Below are 23958 nucleotides of genomic sequence, written 5' to 3' on the forward strand. Positions count from 1 at the left end.
GCTGAGTGACTGTTACCTCCCCCTCTGTCCCCCTCCTCCGCTCCACCTCCTCCCCCCCCCCCCCCCCGTCACTGTCTTGTTTACCGTGCCTGTGTGTGTGTGGACCCTTTTCTCTACTTCCAACTTGTTCAGCAGGTTAGTGGCATTGTCATGAGGACGCCCCTAGAGCAGAAATGAAGCCGTTGACAGAAGTATCTACCGCGTGAGTGGTTTATATAGGGTACACTTGGTGGGAAACACTGTGTGTGGTGGTTGACTGGTGAAGCGCCATTGAACCGTGAGGGAAAGGGAAGGACGAGAATAAAGCTCACCTTGTGACAGCACGTTTAGGAGTACTCCAAGCAGAGAGAGAAGCTCATTCAAAGGGCTGGCACCTTGTGCGGCAAGCCATCTACAACAACCCTGATATGTTTACAGCCAAGCCTAGTAGCCTACACGAGGCCTGCCAGGGACTCCATAGCAACATGGATCAGGGAACCACTCTCTCATAGATATTAGCTTCTCTCTCATGAGACGACGTGGAGAGAATTAGCAAAAACGCAATGTCTATTTACAAACTGTTGTGGGATACTGTTACAACACCGTTGCAGAATCCTCCTCATGTATCAAAAAAATGGGAGTGGATCTATTGAAGCAACCAAAGGGTTAATCCTCACCTCATTCTGTGCCACCCAACAATGTGTAAAGGTATCCCAAAGCTGTTAAAAATATATAGAATCCTCCTCATGTATCAAAAAAATGGGAGTGGATCTATTGAAGCAACCAAAGGGTTAATCCTTCACCTCATTCTGTGCCACCCAACAATGTGTAAAGGTATCCCAAAGCTGTTAAAAAAATATCTGCAGAGTAATTTTGCCCATTCATATCAGGTTTTCAGTGCCATGAGCCTATAGGGATAGAAACATCTCACAAGCCCTCCAGGGTCATTGTGATACAGGCAATTAGTGCCCTGGCTGCAAATGGATTATATTTTGACATTTAAGATCCATGGGAGAGATACTGTACATGTTCAACGCTGACATGGAAAGTGATGGTTGAGATTTGTTTCTACAACTGGTGCTGCATTTTACAACTTGCGCAACATCGCAATTGACATATTTTGACTAAATGAATGCCTGACGATGACGCATGTCTGATTAAGATTAATTACCACAGCAGGAAGATTGTGAAAACACAAATCAACGCAACACATGTGAGGCCAACAGCTACAATGTAAATGTTAAATTTTTAACTGAGTTTGCATAAACAATATCCATTTTGTTGCATTTTTACATTTGCAGAGTAAAATGAATAGTGTGGACTTTACTGTGTAATATAAAGTGTAATGGAAAAAACATTTGTCCTTTTTTTGTGAACCACTTTGGGTTTTGTCCACGACAGATGAGAGGCACTGCACAAATTGAACTTATTACTATTATCGTATAGACAACCAAATATGTTTAACACTCATAGAGGAGCTAAAAGGTCTCCCACCACCATGAACAGAGACGCACGCACCCTTGACAGCCCAGGCAGTTATCAGAACATACGGGCTAACTCTGGACTCAGCAAAGGGACTTGATAAAGCATATAAATCCAATGTGTATCGACTTCTAGTGGGTTGCAATAATCGTCAGAGCTCAGCCGGCTTGTCTGGCGTTTGTGTTATTGTTGTTTCTCTGTTTTATAATTTTTATCCCACGATTTTGTAACCCATTTTTCACCCCTGTGTCAATTATCTAATGTGATCCTGGGTTCTACACACCTTCCACCAACCTGGGGAGAGCAACGGAATTGAACTCATGCTTCCTTCATGCATGAGTGTCCAAGTCGCTCCTTTACAAAGCGTACATTTTGAACGAAGGCAGACAGCGATGTCTTTGGCCACTGACCGTGCATTTTCTGTGCTCACCGCAATCGCTCCTTCACATCACAGAAAAGGGAAACTGCTCAAAGCCGTGCGTGGTTTGAAAACGCAGAGGTAAAGTCAGTGACGTATCACTGTGCGTGGTTGAAAACGCAGAGGTAAAGTCAGTGACGTATCACTGTGCATGGTTGAAAACACAGAGGTAAAGTCAGTGACGTATCACTGTGCGTGGTTGAAAACGCAGAGGTAAAGTCAGTGATGTATCACTGTGCGTGGTTGAAAACACAGAGGTAAAGTCAGTGACGTATCACTGTGCGTGGTTGAAAACACAGAGGTAAAGTCAGTGACGTATCACTGTGCATGGTTGAAAACACAGAGGTAAAGTCAGTGACGTATCACTGTGCGTGGTTGAAAACACAGAGGTAAAGTCAGTGACGTATCACTGTGCGTGGTTGAAAACACAGAGGTAAAGTCAGTGACGTATCACTGTGCGTGGTTGAAAACGCAGAGGTAAAGTCAGTGACGTATCACTGTGCGTGGTTGAAAACGCAGAGGTAAAGTCAGTGACGTATCACTGTGCGAGTGTGCGTGGTTGAAAACACAGAGGTAAAGTCAGTGACGTATCACTGTGCGTGGTTGAAAACACAGAGGTAAAGTCAGTGACGTATCACTGTGCGTGGTTGAAAACACAGAGGTAAAGTCAGTGACGTATCACTGTGCGTGGTTGAAAACACAGAGGTAAAGTCAGTGACGTATGACGGCCACAAAACGCTGGTGCATACTCTGCATACTTCAGATGACTTGGCCACCCGAACTGCACACAAAGTGTGCTGTTCTCATTTGTAATAGTAGATAGTGTCACCATGGTGTCAGCCATGCTTATTTCACAGCTGTGAGCTGTCTAATGTCTTAACAGAGGTTAGGTAATGTCTTACCTAACCGGTAGTTAAAAGAGAGACTTGTCACAGAAAATGACAGCAATATGTGCATGAAAAAGTGAATATACTATTAGACTACAAAACAAACAAACAAAACTACTGGATAACACAGGAAAGATACGACTGACACAATTTCCTACTGGAAGTCAGCATAAACGTGAGGCAACTCACTGAGATTATTTAAAGGTATATTCAGTGATTTCACTCAAAAAACCTTAGGTTTCGTTTTTGGCTGTGGGACCCAGCCTTTCGTCCAATCAGGATAGAGAGTCAAAAACGAAACCTAAGGTTTTTTGACCGCCAGGGGTTAACTGGGGACAGGGAGGAACTCCTTATATGGCCAGCACACTCTATAGTAGGGAGGATTATCACAACAAAACAAAAAAATAAGTGATATTTGAATTAAGTGAAATCACTGAATATACCTTTAATCAACCACATTTTTATTTTAACTATCAGAGGACTTTTTAAAAGTTCTAATAAAGACACACTTTAATGAACTGACATTGTACCGTTACTAGAAGAACTACAAACAACAATATTTTGAGATATTAACTTGTTGTATGTTAAAGGGTTCACCCCCAAAAACCTTATTTATTTCCTCCACAGCTGTTAGAAAGTGAAAGTCAGCCAAGCTTTGTATGGCTAAAGAAAAATCACTTGTGTGACACCAGTGTTGTTTTCGTCGACTAAAACTAAGATGAAAAGTGTTCGTCGACTACCTTTTTTCACTGACATAAACTAAATGGAAACTAAATGGAAACTAAGGTATGATGACTAAAACTAAGACTAAATATACTGACAATTTCGTCGACAAATAAAAACTAGACTAAAATGTTAGGAAGGGACTAGTGGACAACAGATCCAGTATAAGTCATTTTACACTTGGTTGCATGCTGAAAATAGCAGATATACGCGCTGCGACACGTTGTGAGCTTGTAGATCTGCTATTTTCACCATATGTAAAATCTGTCATTACGACAGCATCAAGGCCCGCCAAAATGCATTTTAGTCGACTAAATCAACTGTAGATTTAGTCGACTAAAGTCTCATGACATTTAGTCGACTGAAACTAGACTAACACTAAAACATTCTGGGTGACTAAAATGTGACAAAAACTAAATTAACACTATTCTATGACTATGACTAAAACTAAAATAGAAACTTTTTTTTTTTTTAAGATATTTTTTTGCGGCTTACGCCTTTTATTGATTTTTGAAGGGACAGACAGTAGGCTGACAGGAAACGGGAGAGAGATGGGGGGATGACATGCAGTAAAGGCCGTGTCGGGTCCGGGAGTCGAACCCGCGGCACACTGCGACTGGATTACCAGTCCGGTGCCCAGACCGTTACGCTACGGCCTGGGCCCTAAAATAGAAACTTGCTGCCAAAAACGACAGTGTGTGACACAAAGCTCAGACGTGTGGCACGCAGCTCCTTCTGTCCAGCTAATCCAGACCCAGAGTGACCAGAGACCTCCTCCAGGAGATCAGATTAAAACCCATTCTGACCTGAGATCAGATTCATACGAGGTTTCCACTGGACACACACTGGTCTGATTAACCCATTCTGACCTGAGATCAGATTTAAAAAATGTCAGTCGTTCTTCGATTTTTCAAAAATAGCAGACCTACAAGCTCGTAGCGCGCCACTCGGTGGCGCGCTATGAGCTTGTAGATCTGCTATTTTTCAATAGCTAAAGCATAACATGATGCCAACACCAAAATGGGTTCCCGTTCAGAATGGGTTAAGAGTAGAGGAGCGTGCACGCACGCACGCACACACGCACGAGCGCGTATTTACAAACATTTCAGATTGGTGCGTTTGTTTGAACTGTGATGAACTGAATTATTGATGCTGGTTGAAATCCTTCAATATAATAACTTCTAAACTGAGTTGACAAAGTGTTTTGTGTGTTATTTCTTGGTATAAGGGTTTACATTTGAATATGTCAGTCCAGTGGTTAACCCAGATGAGGAAGAACTCATAAAGAAAAGGAGAAACATCTCTCTGGTAGACTAGATCTACCTGGCACCCCTAAGACAAATAACCATCTAACTGCGGAAACCGTTACAGCATGCACGCACCTTCCATGACGGCCAACTAAACATGTAGTGTTATGCCTAATTATTTATACTACTTCATCATTATGACTCAAATAACTGGAAAAAAAACGTATAATCTTTGCTTGCAGAAAACAACTCATTGCATGTTTTATAAAGTTTCCAATCAGTTATTATCATAATGTCAATGGATAAAATGATATTAGATGTTATATCAGATGTGATTGTTTTACTATCATTGACCATATTAATGCACAAACCACAAAAGCGTTGAAATTTAAATGTAAATTTTCCATCAAACTAAGTTAAATTTTAAGCAATGCGATAGATCTGATCTATAGAAAACTAAAAATGTAGAAATTCCCCTCAGTGTTTACCTGAGGATTGAAAGAGAGAATGAACAGACACTATAAGGCTTAAAATGAAAGCTAGACCTCAGAAAGCAGTGGAATTCAAACTATTTACACAAGACACACATGCATGCACATTCTCTGTCTCACGTGTGCGTGCGTGCATGCGTGCGCGTGCGTGTGTGTAAATGATGCAGTGCCTATATATAAAAGATGCCTCACAGAAATCTTTATATCCACTTATAGTTATAGTTTCTATAATATTCCTTTAGCCCAGGAGTTCCCAAACTGTGGTGCATTACACCCCCTGTGGTGCACGGAGGATGCCCCCTCTAGGGGGTGCGTTACACCCCCTGTGGTGCACGGAGGATGCCCCCTCTAGGGGGTGCATTACACCCCCTGTGGTGCACGGAGGATGCCCCCTCTAGGGGGTGCATTACACCCCCTGTGGTGCACGGAGGATGCCCCCTCTAGGGGGTGCATTACACCCCCTGTGGTGCACGGAGGATGCCCCCTCTAGGGGGTGCGTTACACCCCCTGTGGTGCACGGAGGATGCCCCCTCTAGGGGGTGCATTACACCCCCTGTGGTGCACGGAGGATGCCCCCTCTAGGGGGTGCGTTACACCCCCTGTGGTGCACGGAGGATGCCCCCTCTAGGGGGTGCGTTACACCCCCTGTGGTGCACGGAGGATGCCCCCTCTAGGGGGTGCGTTACACCCCCTGTGGTGCACGGAGGATGCCCCCTCTAGGGGGTGCATTACACCCCCTGTGGTGCACGGAGGATGCCCTCTAGGGGGTGCATTACACCCCCTGTGGTGCACGGAGGATGCCCCCTCTAGGGGGTGCATTACACCCCCTGTGGTGCACGGAGGATGTCCTCTAGGGGGTGCATTACACCCCCTGTGGTGCACGGAGGATGCCCCCTCTAGGGGGTGCGTTACACCCCCTGTGGTGCACGGAGGATGTCCTCTAGGGGGTGCATTACACCCCCTGTGGTGCACGGAGGATGTCCTCTAGGGGGTGCATTACACCCCCTGTGGTGCACGGAGGATGCCCCCTCTAGGGGGTGCGTTACACCCCCTGTGGTGCACGGAGGATGCCCCCTCTAGGGGGTGCGTTACACCCCCTGTGGTGCGCGGAGGATGTCCTCTAGGGGGTGCTGTGGTGCGTGCACCCCCTGTGGTGCGCGGAGGATGCCCCCTCTAGGTCTAGGGGGTGCGTTAAATGAAAAGGCTAACGGTGGTGCTATATGGTCATTTTTGGGCGCCCTTCACACCTGAGAGACAGCTGCCTCGCAATGCCCGCTCACAATGCATTTTCAATGGGAGTAAAGAAAGAAAGAAAGTTACTATGTTTACCCAGGGTAACTGGACTAAGCTCAATAACTTGTTTACAGCCAGGCCCTGCTCATAGAACATTTCATGGTAGGGGTTCAATGCCTTGCTCAAGGGCACTTCAGATACAGGATTGACTTCAAAGTATTGCTCTTTGTCTTTAAGTGTCTAAATGGTTTGGCACCCATTTATTTATCTGAACTGCTGAAACCCTATGCTCCGACACGGACGCTCAGGTCCTCTGACCAGCTTCTCCTGGTGGTTCCTAAAACCAAGCTGAAGCTCAGAAGTTATCGAGCTTTTGCAGTGGCAGCTCCCAAGCTCTGGAATGAGCTGCCTCTGCACACAAGACAAGCCCCCACCCTCCAGGTGTTTAAGTCACGCCTCAAGACTTACCTTTATTCCTTGGCTTTTCCAAGCACAGTATGAGATGTTCGATGTTTAACGTGACACTGTGCATGTTGTTTGTGGTTGTTTTGTGGTTTTTAAATGAAGTTGTTTTTTAATGTTGAAGTTGTTTTTTAATGTTTTACTGTAAAGCACTTTGGTACAACGTTGTTGTTTTAAAATGTGCTATATAAATAAAGATGGTATGGTATGGTATGGTATAGAAAGAGTCAGGAGACAGTGAGGAGACAGCTGTCTCTCAGGTGTGAACACACAGAAAGAGTCAGGAGACAGTGAGGAGACAGCTGTCTCTCAGGTGTGAACGGTGCCTGTAGTTGTCCCGATTCCTTTTTTTTTCAGACCGAGTACAAGTACTTACGTTTTAGTACTCGCCAATACTGAGTACCGATAAAAGTACCTTTTTTATTTTTGTTGAGTAACCACTTATTTTACCCCCTTCTTCTCCAATTTAATTAAATTGTCATGCCTAAACTTGTCAGTGGTCATTTAATGCTTGTAGATCGGCTGTATTTGGCGATTTGCTGCAGTTTTGGGTCAGACTAGCATTCCTTCAGCCTAGTGTCAATTTGATGTTTTGGTACTTGAGGGTGGTATCGGCCAAAATACCCGATACCAGTATCGGTAACTCTAGTAATTCTTAAATATATGAACATATTTGCCAATATTTGGCAAGTATCTACAGAATATATGCTGCATATATGCCATATACTGTATGTGCATATGGATATGAAATATTATATGTCTCGTATATACTAGCTTATACCTCTTAACTCCATTGGACTCAAACTGTCTCCACCACCTCTCTCCTTCTCATGCAAGTAATTGACAATATCTAATGTCACAACACCAAGTTGTTGTTTAAAAAATTTAAAGGGACACTTCACCCTTTTTGCAAAAATATATATGTTAATGACGTTTAGAAGCTTTAGATCACTTTCCTGGGGGTATTTATGTGTGTAATATGTGGTTTTAGTTATTTTAGATTGTAGCAGTGAGCCTGTTGTCTCTGATGTCATGGACACTGGTCTCACTACCTTCCTGGACTACAATTCCCATAATTCTTTGGTGCACTGCTCCTCCTTGTGGATAGGGGGAGAGCTGTCTTACTGAGACAACATGTAGTCCAGGAAGGAAGTGAGCCCAGTGTCCATGACATCAGAGACAACAGGCTCACTGCTACAATCTAAAACCACATATTACACACATAAAGATCTCCAGGAAAGTGTTCTAAAGCTTCTAAACATATATTTTTTTGCAAAAAGGGTGAAGTGTCCCTTTAAGGTTTTATTAATTTCCTTAAAAATGTATATATTTCATTTCCTGAAAAATGAACATTTTGGAGTTATGAGGGTTCCTCCGGACAGCAGAGATATGTACATATACAGTATGTAGAGAGAGACACCGATTTACACCTATAAACCTGTAATGAGACAAATAAAAATGGATTCTGACATGTATTACTGTAAATAACACAGGCCTGTCCCCCTCAGCACAAGCTCTCACTCAGCATTACACACAGAATCGCAACTTCAAGTTCCAACAGCATCTTAGAAACCGGAAAGTTGCTCCACAATGTGCCCAGTGTGCACACTGGCACTTCTCCCCAGTTACGGTAGCAGGGAAACCGTGCTGAGGCAACAGGAAAGCCTGTGTGTAATTTAGCACGCACATATTCAGAAAGTACAGTATGACATCACCAAGCTTGTGCCATGCTAACCACAGTATCAATGACACTTTTTTTGCAGACATTCTTGGTTGTGTTCGTTGCCATGTACAGTAACTTCAAATATTGACGAGACATTTTGCTCCATTGATGAGAAATTGGGATTCCAAACTGTAGTCTCCCGAGTCCTCACTAACTTACATTCCACACTGAAAAAGCTCTCAAAATGAGTCGAAACCAACAAAAACATAGCAATACTGTAAAATGGTAAATGGTGCCTTTATCCAAGGCGCTTTACATAGATTGTACATTACATTCACACACACATTCATACACCGATTGCGGCGGAAGCACCAACCAGCACATCGGGAGCAATGTAGGGTTCAGTGTCTTGCACAAGGACACTTCGACATGTAGACAGGAGGAGCCGGGATTCGAACCGTCGACCCATGGATCATTGGACGACCTGCTCTACCTCCTGAGCCACAGTCGCCCTGTATACCATCAAAGATTCTGCCAATACTGTATACCATCACAAAACCAACTGGATGTCAAACTAATACTTTTTACAGTTGAATGAGTTAAAATCGGAGATCATCAATTTTGGTCCACCGACCTCCACACAGGCCCTCCAGAGCTCCAGAGCTTGGTAGCCTATCAGTGATCACCCAATGTGAAGGAGGTGGCCCGTAAACCTGGGTGTGCTGTTCGACTCTGGCCTCTCCTGTACTCCCCAAATAACACAAGTCGTTCAAACATGCTACTTCCAATTATATAGAATTTTAAAAAATCACACCCGTGTGAACTGAGTGGTGCAACTCTCCCCCCCCCCCCCCTCCCCTCTCTCTCTCATTAGCAGGCAACAGTGCAGCACTCTCTCCCTCTCTGTTTCTGGCACAACAGCGCCCCTACTGGTACTCATTCTCGTTAACGTCACAGACACACATAGGTGAACACGGACAAAGATGTTCCTTGGAGTGGTTGCACCACTCAAAAATCTTGTCACCTATGGACTTAGAAAAGGTAATTAATGCTTTTATTTCTTCTCGTTTAGATTATTAACTCTATTTATTCCAGTCTCTGCAAAAAATCTTTATCCCGCCTACAATTAGTACAAAACTCAGCTGCCAGACTTTTAACCAACTCCAAAAGAGTTGAGAATAGCACGGAATCCCACATTCCAGGCATTATATGGCTTTTGCCCAATAGGGAATAGGCATGCCAGGGGTAATGTGGTTAAATGTGATCCAGTAATGGGTAATGGAGGTAAAGATATCCCTCAGTATATGCAGTATAAAGTTAAGGGAGGTAAAGATATAGCCCTCAGTATCTATACAGTATAAAGTTCCGGTTATAGATAGATACTGTATCGGTATGTAGTATAAAGTTCCGGTTCAGCCCGTGGGGTCAGACATATCTCGATTTCCCTGTGATTTTTGATGCAAGCTGTTGACTCACCTGATAAGAATGTGAGAACAAGCAGATAAAACAGTTGGCACACATCGGGTTGTGGACCGTAAGGCTGCCATATCTTAACAACAGTAATGATCAAATAGGATTGGAACATTTACAGTCAATTTCTTAAAAATCCAAAAGCAACCACTGTATATAAAAACAAAGACAGGTGGTAACTGTCTTTTATTATAATTAAACCAGTGGGGACTTACAAACAGATTTACAAATAGATGCTAAAACACAGACTGTTATTAAGTTTTTGTATTATTACTATTTTATTAGGTTGTAGGTCAATAGCTCAAGAATATAATGTATGTATAATATATATGTACTATTTGCCATTATTGAGATAAAATCACACCTGCGTGAACTGAGTCGTGCAATTCCCCCCCCCCCCCCCCCCCCCCCCACCTCTCTCTCTCTCTCTCTCTCTCTCTCTCTCTCTCTCTCATTAGCAGGCAACAGTGCAGCACTATCCCTCTCTGTTTATGGCACAACAGCGCCCCTACTGGTACTCAAGAGTCATATACTGGTGCTCATTAACCAACACATAGGTAGGTAGGTGAACACGGACATTGCTGTTCCTTGGAGTGATTGCACCACTCAAAAACTCACTTGAATCAGAGATTATAGAATATAAAGCGACCAGACGGGTTTTCAGGCATCTTACCTAACGATAAGCCAAACTTCACTAGAGCATGTTCAGACAGAAGGATTGTTTAATATAGGGTTAGCGTTTAAGACCTCAAGGAAAATCAGCTCAAACAAGCAGAAGGCAAGAATGGGTTATCTCAAAGTGGATGAGTGTCCTTGGACCAAAGAGATATATGCATTGTAGACTTTAAACTCGCAACACGTTTGTCTAAAGGCTACTTTTATAACCATCATAAGCCTTTGTTAGGTCTACTTTAATGTTTAAAGCAGTATTTTTGATTACGGTATACCCACTATATTGCAGTTACACATGTGGCTTCAAAAGGCCATAACTTATCTCTCTCTCTCTCTCTCTCTCTCTCTCAAGGACCACAGTTGTTTTCTCCCTGCCACACAGCAACGTTTCTCTTCATCTGTAAAATATCTTAGCCGTTGGCCTTAAGACTGGCAGTTGAACATACCAACAATGACAGGATACTGGAGGAAATGCCATGGAACAGTGAGATGTCGCTATTTTATTCCCTGCCTACCGGTATATGAATGGGAAAGTTGGAAACCGACAGGTGAATCAGGAGAAACTAAATGAAAACACAGGAAATTGAGTCTGCACAACCATAAAAGCTACAGGGCAATGGAATGTTTGTTTATTTAATGTTAAATACACTCTGCATTTCTGGAGGCTTTCAAAATATCAGGCGCTTCAGCTAGGAAAACCATGTCCCACGAGTGGGTGTGAATAAAGGTACACGCGGAGATGGCGAACAGGACAGCTTTAAACCAGTTTGGGCGGGAACCCCTTTTGGTGTTTTAAACATTATGTTATAGCCTACTTTAGCTATTGAAAAATAGCAGATCTACAAGCTCATACGCGCTACGAGCTTGTAGGTCTGCTATTTTTTAAAAATCTTGAAAATGTGACGCAAATTTGGAATATATATTTTTTCAGAACGTTTTTAACTCAAATCTTTGCTTCTGGGGGGGGGGGGTCCCTGGAACAACATATTTTCAGATGGGGGGTCGGCGGCCAATTACATATAATTTTTGCGGTCCTTGACGTGAAATATTGAGCACCACTGACCTAGAAACATGAGGTTTTTCAGAAAACTGGAGGATTTAGGAGTCATTTCTTAAATTTCTACGTCAGGCCAAAATGGGTTAACAGGCTTCCATTTGGGGCAGCTAGCACCACCTCATAAATCTGGATCAAGGGCTTTGAAATCATAGACGACGGCTGGAGGGTGAGGGGTGCCTGAGAACATCCAAGGCAAGGAGGGATAACTGGAGTCAGGTATCGTTTAGAAATTACGAACAATATTGAGAAATCTGAACAATGTTGGTCTTACTAGGGTACTGGGGCACGTATGAAATCCAAATAAGACCCAGTGCTCTTTGACATGGGCCCTATAGTGTGTGTAGCCTAGATGCAACCTTAAGCTGAAACTTGAACCTCTGCTTTTCATCTGCCAGTGGAAAGACTCTCAGCAGCCAAGAGATTTACCCCTCTTCATATTTAATGTCTTTGTTGACATGTGTGTGTGTCTCACTCTGAAGGGGCTGGGAGTTACTTGCTACTCTATTTACTACAGGCCTATACCATTATTATTCTCTTTACTCTAGCCTAGTACTCTAAAGCAGTTTACATGTTCAAGTGCACACAGTGTGTGTGTGTGTGTGTGTGTGTGTGTGTGTGTGTGTGTGTGTGTGTGACTGTGACATGCAACAAACTGATGAACACAGGGCTTAAAGCAAAAAACAATCCCAAGACTGTAAATATTTTTTTGCAAATCTGCACTGATCTCATTAAATGACCCCTATGAGATCCTCCGGACTGAAATCCGTCCCCAGGACTGAGAACTTTAAGCCCTGTGAACAATTGTGATAAGATGGTACAAAATCGATATGCATGTTCAGACAAAACAGTTGTTTTTAAGTTATTACACTATACTGTTGAATAAAGCAAGACATATACACTTTATCTATAATATGTAATCAATATAAAATGACAGTGATGAGGTTCGGCACATGGTTTGGCAGCGGTTTGTGTTGCTAGGGCCTATAGAGGTTAAAGCACTCATGCAGAGATGTGGCCAGGCCAAAACAAAGTCATGAGTGTGCGGTAAATACTGGAAGAGGTGATATTTTGACCTGGGACTGATTAGCCTTTTTTACTGAAGTTTGGTTAGTGTTAACCATTAACCCATGAGTTTTTAAGGGAAGTTATTGAGGCAAGTTGAGCCACTTTTGGAACCTTACCTGTTAAGGTTAAACACTATAAAGCTATAGACCACTGCCGCTAGATGGCGCTATTCGTGGGGTTATTTGTACTGGGGAATCTTAGATCGCCTCATGTCTGATGTTTGACTGTGTTAGAAGAATAAACAAATCACCCCAGAGATTTTATTCATAATGGATATGAAGGTGGAAATGTAGTGTACAAATATTCACAAAGATAACACAATAAACGCTAGAAACAAGTCAAACAACCCAAAGACTACATTTCCGGGCTGCTGCCAGTCGCACACAACAACATACGTCATGACCACCGCTTGTTGTCTTGAGTTTGACAGTTTTCTGCCCCACAAAGGGATGGATTTTCCCATGAAGGGAGGGACTAGTTTTAGACGGAGGGGTGCCGTGACTAACCCGACTCCGCCAGATGGGGCAGAAGAGAGTACACAGGGTTCCGGGGGGAACCCTGTGTACTCTCTGCTGCCCCATCTGGCGGAGTCGGGTTATGCCGTGACGCCATCTCAAGCAAACTTGAACCACTTGAACCACCAGTTGCTGTGTCGAACGTTGCAAAGTTCGCTTGCGGCTGAGCCGACTCATCCCCGTTCGAGTTGCGACCCGATAGGCACAGAATATTTACCTCTTCCCCCCCTACAATTAACAGAAAAGCCCTGATGATTTGTTTATTTTTGGAACACATTTCTTATAATATAGGCAATTTATTAAAGAATTAGGACCTAATTCACGCCAGCATTTTTTCCAGTCGAGCTCTTATTTTGAAAAGCCACATTTTCAGTCGACCGGAAGTGGATTATCCCAGCAAGCTTGACGGAGCCTGGGGAGGCCTTGTTTACATGATGGATCTATGCAGGAGCACTGGAGGGCTCCACATCGCCGGCTCTGTGCCGTCAAGGAAACGCTGTTTTGACCAAAATGCCATCTGGGACAAGGAATAGGAGATACAGACGATTGAAAGAAACGGATAGAATGGATTATTATGGTGACGACGATCTAAGATGAACGATCGAGTGCTGTGCTAACAACACAGCTAGCTAACCGGCTAACGTGAGTAGCATTATGGCTCGATCGATCGTATGCACTATAAAATCGCAATTGACAAAGGTCCAATCGCCCAATCTTTTCGGGTCCAATCGCCCGAAAAGATTATATTTTCGGGCGACGTTGCACCGCCCACTTTTCGACCATCGCCCGTTTGCCCTCTATCGCCGGTAGTCGCCGGGTCCCATAAACAAATAATGCACACATGATATACTGTAACTGGATAAAAGCAGATTAGTGAACAAGGATTCAAAACACAACAGCTCAGCCTCAGGTTGCAAGCATGCTTTTGTGAAGGTTGTGAAAGTAGATCACAAACCATTATCATTGGCTCGGTAATGCCTGCAGATTCTAGATAGAAGTGAGCCTGTTGATGATTTAGACTGCGTGATGTAGCCAGATGGGTTTATCTTTAAAACATTATCATTTTCACTCCACAGTCTTTCATCTTTCATCATCAGAAATCTACAAGCTTTCAAGGCAATCAAGTATTTCTAAGCACACGCCGCCAAGTTTGCTTAACATAGCAGAGTCAATATTAATAGAGTGCTATGTAAGCCCAGGTTTATACACAGAGCGCCCCACTCTCCATCAGATGGTTAATTATTGACAGGGCCTCGGTGGGTGTCAATATAGAAAACCTAAAATATGAGGAGACCTTGCGGTCTCACAATTTTCAAACCAAGGTATAAAATGTGTCACGGATGCTTAACATCTTCTATGGCTTTAAGACCAAAACTAGTGCACTGAATTTGATTTGAACTAGGTCTTGTGAAATCCTTACCTACTCATCACCCACGAGGCTTACAATGTAGGTCAGCCTCAAAACAACTATTGTTTTTCAATTTGTGGTAGTTAACCACTTACGCACTTACGTATACTTCAGCAAAGCATACAACAAATAGTGAACATAGCCGATCAACAAGCTCACATCGTGTCACTTCAAGATGTGCAGTCAGTCAGTGCGCTTGCATGCAGATCTGCTATTTCTGTTACTTTTGATTTAAAATGAAAATATATTTTTTTTATCTTTTGAAAACAATTGCCAAAAATATGGATGCCAGGGTTAATGTGGTCATTCGTACAGTACCATCATCAGCTACTTGACTGCTGCTGTCAGCCGGTTTCCTCAGTATTATTAATCCATAATGATATTTCATGCCTGCTCAGCAAACTTAGTGGGAAAACAACCCACTGCATACTTTCAAAGATGAGATATTGTGAAAATCAACCATTTAAGATTTATACTATGAATGTTTACCGAGCTATTGTCCTGAGAGACACCAAGATAGCATTACGTTAAACGGACTATTCAAGTCTTACAAATAACAAGATAATTGAATAATTTTGAACATTATCTTCAAAACTTCTGCTTCTTATATCACACCATCATTCTTATAACCATGACAGCTTGACTGCCTAATACAAGATTGATTTCATTCTCAGCTTAAATAAACTAAGTTGGTCACAGCGCTACAACAACAAGTAGCAGGTAAGCTGTGTGGACTACAATTTTGGGAAACTGGCATCCTCAAACTGGCATTCCTCTTTCAGGAAAATGCTTCTTCACAATCCACAAAAAGTTAGCTACTGCCAATGGGAGGCATTGGCTAACAATTACAGGCCTTTCTGTGTGGAGTTTGCATGTTCTCCCCGTGTCCTCTAGGGTAGCTAGTAGCTACCCTCACAAAAAAACATCCTGGTCTCTAAATTGCCTCCCACCTGATGGAGGGGAAAAGGAACTGGTCGGAATAACGTGTTCCTTCCAAGCCGGGGAAACTCCCCCCTGTCAGGTGATAAGAAGCGGCAGAGGAAGTGTAGCACCCAGGATAACATTTTGGTGAAAGAAATCACACCCGAGTGAACCGAGTGGTGCAACTCCCCTCCCCCCCCGCCTCTCTATCTCTCTCTCTCTCTCTCTCATTAGCAGGCAACAGTGCAGCACTATCTCTCTCTCTGTTTCTGGCAAACAGCGCCCCTACTGGTACTCATTATACTGATGCTCATTAACGTCACATAGATAGGTGAACACAGACACACGGGTCACATAGACACAGACACGGACATTGCTGTTCCTTGGAGTGGTTGCACCACTCAAAAATGGGTTGCAAAATTGTGGGATAAAGTTTTTGAAAAATAAAATAAAAATACAGGTTGAATAGCTGTTCACAATGTGATGAATTTGGTTTTCAATAGTTGCCTTTTGTTTTTTTCTGAGAGAAAGTATTGCAAAATTATGTTAGTACAAATGATAACCTAACTTGTATGAATTACTTCATGAAACAAAACTGCCACATGTAAAGAGCATCAGAATGAAATGAACTGGTTTACAAATATTTTGCATACTTGAGGGTTTTCTAATTCCTATCGCCCATTAAACTGATTACACTGTAAAGGGAGGGAAACATGTGATGTCTATTCCGAGGCTGGATATAGATCTAGTGCACCAGCCAACAGAGAAACTAACAAGCACCACATGTAAGTCTTTAGGCTGCTAATCATGCAGGTTAATAATGCAAACACAGAATATTATAGCAATCATTTAATAATAATAAAGTCAAAAACAGAGAAGTGTTGTGTGTGTGTGTGGGGGGGGGGGATGATTTTCTGGGTTTTTCGAATTGTCCCTATAGTGTACAGTAGAACTTGTTGACCCCAGTAGATCAAAAATTCATGTTTTTCTTTCATTGTCTCCACCAGGCCGAAGGCATGTGGGGAGAGTATGTTTTGCACTCCGTCCGTCCGTGTGTCCGTCCGTGTGTCCGTGTGTCCGTGTGTCCGTGAACAGCTAATCTCGGCCACCGTTAACCCGGTCGATGCCATATTTTGCACACACACTCCCTGGATGCCAACCATGAACCTCTGCCCCAAACTTTCCAGAACGGCCTGTTATAGCGCCACCAGGAGGCCGCTTTGTGCAAAACAAGTTTTTCAATGCCATATTTTGCACACACACTCCCTGGATGCCAACCATGAACCTCTGCCCCAAACTTTCCAGAACGGCCTGTTATAGCGCCACCAGGAGGCCGCTTTGTGCAAAACAAGTTTTTGCACAGTACACCTACAGATTTTGTCCAAACATCACGCAAATTGGTACACAGTCTCTCTAGAGCCATTCAACGAAACGGGTCTTTCAGATTTATCAGACTCCATCCTGATTGGTTAAGATTGGCTTCCAAAGTTCACAGGAGTGCTCAGTTTCAAACAAAATGCTGCAAATCATGAACACATCGCGTGATTTCCGTGAAATTGTGCACCCACATTCCCACTAGGCCGAGGACGAAATGCCACATGAACAATTTCAACTCAGCCTCAAGGTGGCGCTATAACTGGCCGAAAAGTGTTTTTACCTCTAACTGCACGGATCTGTGGATAACCTGGTGGAGACCTGTGCCCGGAAGGGCACTTTTTCTAGTTTTCATTATGATACAGCACCACACTTCATAATGTACTAGCCTTGGATCAAGATGGGCCTCATGGCTCGACAAGGCTTACTTGGATCAAGAGTAAGACTATAGCCTATAGAATAGAATGCATTTGATTTGTGTTCGTGCATGAAAGCAAAAGCCAGAGTCAGACTCGATAAAATACCTATGATAGTAGCCTATTGATCCAAGCACACGGCTATTAATAGCATTTCTATTAAAGATACATATACACTAGGGCCCCACTGTTGGTTTGGCATTGATGGGGTTCTGGCCGGCCGGGTTGGGGGGGTAAAAAATTGCTACCTGGTTGGCTGGCTTTACCCTAATTTAATTTTAACCCCATTTATTATTATTACTAATTACTTTAAGTGGAAGCTGTGGAGCTTTAAGATACTCTGGAAATTGAAAGCAGCATCGACAACAAATATATCAAGAAAAGTATTTTTCCACGCGATATAATAATACCAACTTGAAACAACCCGAAATAACTAAATATTAATTTATATTATACTTCTTCATCGCGCGAGGTTGCTTGCCATAAAAACAATAACAGTCAACAGACCTAATTCAGTTGTGTTCTTCTTGGCAACCGACAGCGTATAAAATCGGCTTAATTCGAGACGAGGCAACTTTAATGAATGACATTGGGCGGAGGGGGTGGGGGGGATGCACCGTGCGTGCACGGCACACGGCACACGCACTCACAAACAAACAGCACACACACTCACAAACAGCACACACGGCACACGCACTCACAAACAGCACACACGCGTGATCTACGCCAACTTTAACAACAAATTAACAACTACTATAACTAGTAGTCCATGTGGTAGTAAAGCACGACAGAGACGTACCTTTTGAATACAGAGATCTGGGAGAATTCAGGTCGAGGTCATCGCTGAATAGGGAAATAAAGTCAGAGGGCATCGCAATGCCTCCGAGAGGGGAAACCGGACACCCTCACAGATATAAAGTGTGACGTTAACCAGGCTGTCTTTCTACCACTGTCAGGAATAATCGACCAAGTTTCAGCGTCTTATCACTTAAGCCGAATAACAACAACTGCTGCTACAAAATAATACCGCACACATCCGATCAGAACAGATCTAATGACTGACTGTCTGTCTCCGCCGTGTCTGTCACTGTCTGTCAACGCTCCGGTTCGGCACTAGTCTCTCTTTTCCGCGATCAGTGAAGCGATGGATGTTTATGATTAGTCTCAGCTCAGTCAGAGAGAGAGCCACGCCTACCTGCATACATTACGCAATAATGAGGCTTTACTTTGTGTAGATCGACGTGATTGTGACTCAACTCAGTCAGTTTATATAGTGAGTTTACTTAGTTGGAACTTACTTGGAATAATAAAGAGTTTCCTGCAGAATGGAATCTGTGTAGCCTAATAATTAAAACATGATGGCACTAAAAAGGGCTCATGATCGGAGCACAAGTCTCCACCAGCCTGGTGGAGACTTGGTGGCACCAGGTCATATAAACATACACACACACACACACACACACACACACACACACACACACACACACACACACACACACACACACACACACACACACACACACACACACACACACACACACACACACACACACACACACACACGCACGCGCGCACACACGCAAGTGGCGCACACACACACACACACACACACACACAAGTGGCGCGCACACACACACACAGGTTTGCTTTGATAACAGCCGTAAATGCATTTTAATTGTTGAATCTCATGTCCTCTATCTTTTCCCTTTTTGCTTCCTATATGATGAATTCCTGTTCTGTTCTTTAACTACATAGAAGTGTCTATTTGTATGTCTCTAAATGTTTTGATGAATTGAACAATGTGGACCCTGTTGTAAAGTGTAATGCTTAATTGGGTCGTCCACTCACAGTTAACAGTCTTTGTATTGAGTTTGTGCTTGAAATGTACTGTAATTCTACAAACTGTTAATAAATATTTTTTTTAAAAAGAAAAAAAAACCTAGATTCTCTGTGGGGTTCAGGTCAGGCCAGTTCGCTGGTCAGTCAAGCACATACCATGGTCAGTACACCAGTTACTAGTAGCCTAGTTTTGGCACTATGGGCAGGTGCCAAATAGAGCTGGAAAAGAAAATTAGCATCTCCATGAAGCTTGTCAACATACTGAAGCACAATGTCCTCTAAAAAGATGGCTGTGTTGAAACCATTTGCTAAGTTTTCACTGTCAATTTTCACTGGATCAACACCAGCAGATAACATGACCAAAATCATCACTGTGTTTTGTCAAGTTCAGAGTCTCAACACATCTTATAGCGCTCCATCTTGCGCCACCCTTATCCCTTACTTATTTGCCATTTGTTACTATTTTGATCAGCTATTTGTTTTTTTAAATAGTAAAAAATGGCAAATAAGTTTAGGGATAAGGGTTAAGGGGTGCAATCAGGGGGGCAGTCACAGATATTTCGTGAAGCCACTAAGGAAATCGGGACTTCCTTCATTGGGCCCAAAAAAACCCATAGCTCCATAGAGGCCCATGTATTTGGGCCCAACTTCACCTAGACTGTATTACCTTAATAAACATGGTCATGAATACTTTCTGCTTCCAGTCACTAGTTTAAAGTCTCATTTCTCATGTCATAATATTCTTTTTGGAAAATTATGGTCCCATTTATTAAAAAAATTACCATAAAGTCGCGTATGTTCTGAGGGGCGTGGCTACCGTTACAGTCTATGAACAGGAGCCACCCCCCGTTCAGTCAAAATAAAAACCAACGAAGAGTAAGGGGGGGAAGTCCCGCCTCGTTGTCTGGGCCAGCCAATGGCCAGCTGGGCCCAAACGGAGTCGGCCAATGGCCAGCTGGGCCCAAACGGATCTAGAAATATGGCGACTTACAGTGCAAGGAATTACAGGCTTCATTTTACGTCCATGTTAGACCCGGGGAACGCTTTGTCCATATTTTGTACAGTCTATGGGTGCAATGTACGGAGGCACTGTGCGCCTCCATACATTGACAAGCTTTATGTTGATGCTGATCTTCCTTTTCAGGATTATAATCCATGCACCACTCCTGAATGAAGTGCCTGGTGCTGGGAGTCTGGTGCAACGCACTGGTGAGAGCAGGAGTGGACCTGGTGAGACGTAGGAGGGGGCCGGACAGGAGTCAACCCACAGAGCCTAGTCCTTCCACGCACCAGAATCTGGTTCTCCCAGTCCTGGCAGAGTAGTTCCGGAGCAATGGATTGTGTGGCCCTGGATTTTCCCTAGTAATGGGACCGATTGAGGGTAGCTACTGGGACGTAAGTCGGGACTTGATCACCCCGGCTGGGTCACCTGAGTGACGGGTATGATGTTCGCGAGACCCGAAACCCCGATGACCTTGGAATACATCACTGAGGATACGTCCCAGGTGCATCCATGCGATGTTTTTTTATTTTATTTATTTATTATGGCAGCACTTGGCACCTGCCCACAGAGCCAAAACGACTAGCAATTGGTGTACTGACTAGGGATGCAGTATCGTTGGGATTTTTGTGAATCCGGTATTAAAATGTTAAATAATAGGTCAAATAGGTAAAATTATTATTTAACGAAAGGTTTTATCGCAACATATTATCCTTTATTCAACCGTATGTTGAGGATAACACACACACACACACACACACACACACACACACACACACAATGCTCAACCAAACCAGATTTACCCACACAGACTGTACTTTGCTGTACAAAGACTACAAACATTTAAGGAAAATAAAATAAACAGATGAACGAAATGTTAGTATGTGGATACCGTACATCAATTTAATTGTTTCACAAAATATATAGTATAATACATACATACATACATACATGCATGCATTGTCTCCTTAAGTTTCAGTATTTCATAAATGAAAGTGAAATATTAATATATATCTAGACTTACAGTACAGTATATACTGTAGATAAATATGATCACAAAACTATTTCAAGGTATTACTAAATGAACTCATTGATTACATGCAATAAGTCAAGCAAGTGGAGAGGGTCTTACAGTGTTTTGTTAATATTAAGATGAAATAGTTGAGAGTTTATTTGTACCAGAGGAAACAACCGTGTTATCATTGGAAAGGTTTACGCATTCATTCTTACATTTGATTCCAAACAAACTGCAACATTTCTTCAGCATCAGGTCCACAATCTCCTCCTCTTCTGATGGCTGTGGAACGGAAAAAACACACACAAATGTGCTTCACTAAACACTAAACAAAAATGTTTCCACATACAGTAGCACTAAAAGTGGTTCTTTGACTCATAATCATAGGGAGGGCCTCTTTTGATGTTATATACATATACCGTTAAAGATGCTATACCTTTTTTTTAAATGTTTCTTTGTGTCTTTCGCCTTTATTTTATGTTTTTATAGAGGGATAGACAGTAGTCTGACAGGAAATGGGGAGAGAGATGGAGGGGAAGACATGCAGTAAAGGCCGTCGGGATCGGGAGTTGAACCCGCGGCACACTGCCAGACTGGATTACCAGCCAAGGTGCCTGGACCGCTGAGCCACGGCACAGGCTGATGCTATACCTTTTGACCTTTGTCAAATGGCGCTACATACAGTAGAACCAAGAGTTGCCTATTTTCTGTGCAAGACACCGATGCATAACTATGTATATCAGGCTTAACCAAACACTCCATTGTTTCCCACACTATGGTTGTGAGCTTCTAAAGGTATATGACAATAGATATTCTCTGCTTCTAAAGGTTTATGACAATAGATATTGTCATAGCAGACAACTCCCATCCTGTACATCACCTCTTCAATCTCCTCCCATCAGGCAGGCAGGAGATATAGAAGTATCAAGAGCTCAACGTCTCGCTTCAGAGATAGCAATTTACAATTTACAATTTAGGCATTTAGCAGACGCTCTTAATCCAGAGCGACTTACAATAATCAAGAACAAAAGCATGGGAATACATCACAAAAGCATTTATCATAAAACATGCGTAAGCTAAGAAAGTAACAGTGGAATATCTATATTATGAGACTATACATATAAACTATATATATGCTACTATGCTATACATATGTACTATGGCGTGCTATGACTATATACAATGCAATTATAGTGCCGTCTACATAACATGCTATAAGTCTGTATCAGATGCTATCTAAGTCTACAGAAATGCTATCTAAGGGGGTAGGGTAAGTGCTATGGGCCATGATGGAGTCTAAAAAGGTGGGTTTTCAGACTACGGCGGAAGATTGGGAGTGATGCTGCAGTTCGGACTGCAATGGGAAGTGCATTCCACAGTTTTGGAGCCAGAAGGGAGAAGAGTTTGGGACGTGTGGAGCGTTGTCCCGGCACTTACCCCGTAGCCATTAGACATCTGAACTTTAGGCACAGTTGGGCTGATGGATGTATGTATGTATGTAGCAATATGCATATAGCACTTTAAAAAACTGAATGTAATCCCTATGCTACTGGTTTTGGTATTGTATTGTCCTTCTTGTTTTTGTATCTACTGTATGGTTGTCTGTATATGTTGAGTATGAACCAACACAAATTCCTATCAACTTGTTGACATGGCAATAAATGATTGAATCATGAATCATATTAAAAGCACCTCCTCTGAGTAAGCATGCATTGAATACCTTGTGATGTATCTGCTCTTGAGTGAACGCCACAAGGATGACGGAGATGAACAGGTTCAGCACCACAAAGGTCATGAACACGATGCAGGAGCCGATCAGGAAGGCACCGAGGACAGGGTTGTAATTCAGAACCTGAAGAATTTGAATGGGAAAAAAAACCTGTCAGTGATTTTGAGCTGCCATAATAATCCCAGACCAAGAATTCAGAAATGAACAACTAGAAGACCCTCACCTCTTCATAATTAAAAATACCCAGCTGCAGGCTGACCATTGTCTGGGCAGCATCCATCAGTGTCCGATACGAGTACAGCTTCCAGCCGAACATCAGATTGGACTGCAAAGAGTGAGTTAAAGGAAAACAAAGTTCCTTTGTTTACTGTTATTAATAAAAAACAATGTTGACCTTTCAACCCATTTTGGGCAGGAACCTCTTTTGGTGTTAGCATTATGTTATACTTTAGCTATTGAAAAATAGCAGATCTACAAGCTCATAGCTTGTAGGAGCTTGTAGGTCTGCTATTTTTGAAAAATCGAAGAACGACTGACATAGACAAAGGGAAACCTCTCACAGCGATGGAGTAAGCGAGGAACATGATGGTCATGACCAGCAGGAAGCCGGATATGTCAGTCCAGGCCCGTTGCAGCGTGGCGATGATCATGTTGAGCTTTGGGTTGAGTCTCATCAGGTGCCAGAGCTTCACCGTAGCCAGCAGCACCAGGAAGGCAATCAGATACCCCAGCACTGCATCGGCCGTGGCCGTCTCATGGAAACTAGCATATCTGAACATAGAACACAACCAGGAGGAAATGTTTTCTTTTATTAATAATCTTTATCCCACAATTTTGTAACCCATTTTTCACCCCTGTGTCAATTATCTAATGTGACCAAGATCCAAAAAGC

The 23958-nt window shown here is 42.9% G+C and overlaps 2 protein-coding genes across 2 annotated transcripts in view; both read right to left on the reverse strand.

Annotated features, from left to right (window-relative positions):
- Positions 1–18444, reverse strand: part of nfat5b (nuclear factor of activated T cells 5b) — a 57056-nt gene extending 38612 nt beyond the window's left edge. Inside the window, exon 1 of the mRNA XM_083759493.1 lies at positions 18283–18444. Within this exon, the coding sequence (XP_083615619.1) occupies positions 18283–18355 (73 nt within the window). The 5' untranslated portion in view covers positions 18356–18444. The remainder of the gene's footprint in view (positions 1–18282) is intronic.
- Positions 18445–21469: 3025 nt separating this feature from the next.
- Positions 21470–23958, reverse strand: part of pkd1l2a (polycystic kidney disease 1 like 2a) — a gene marked incomplete at both ends in the record, with an annotated part of 43853 nt that continues 41364 nt past the window's right edge. The window contains 4 exons of the mRNA XM_083790369.1: positions 21470–21619; positions 23058–23189; positions 23290–23391; positions 23627–23837. Of these exons, the coding sequence (XP_083646495.1) occupies positions 21470–21619; positions 23058–23189; positions 23290–23391; positions 23627–23837 (595 nt within the window). The remainder of the gene's footprint in view (positions 21620–23057; positions 23190–23289; positions 23392–23626; positions 23838–23958) is intronic.

Source organism: Protomyctophum parallelum, assembly GCF_964188405.1.
Source record: "Protomyctophum parallelum genome assembly, chromosome: 2".
NCBI classification, from domain to species: domain Eukaryota; kingdom Metazoa; phylum Chordata; class Actinopteri; order Myctophiformes; family Myctophidae; genus Protomyctophum; species Protomyctophum parallelum.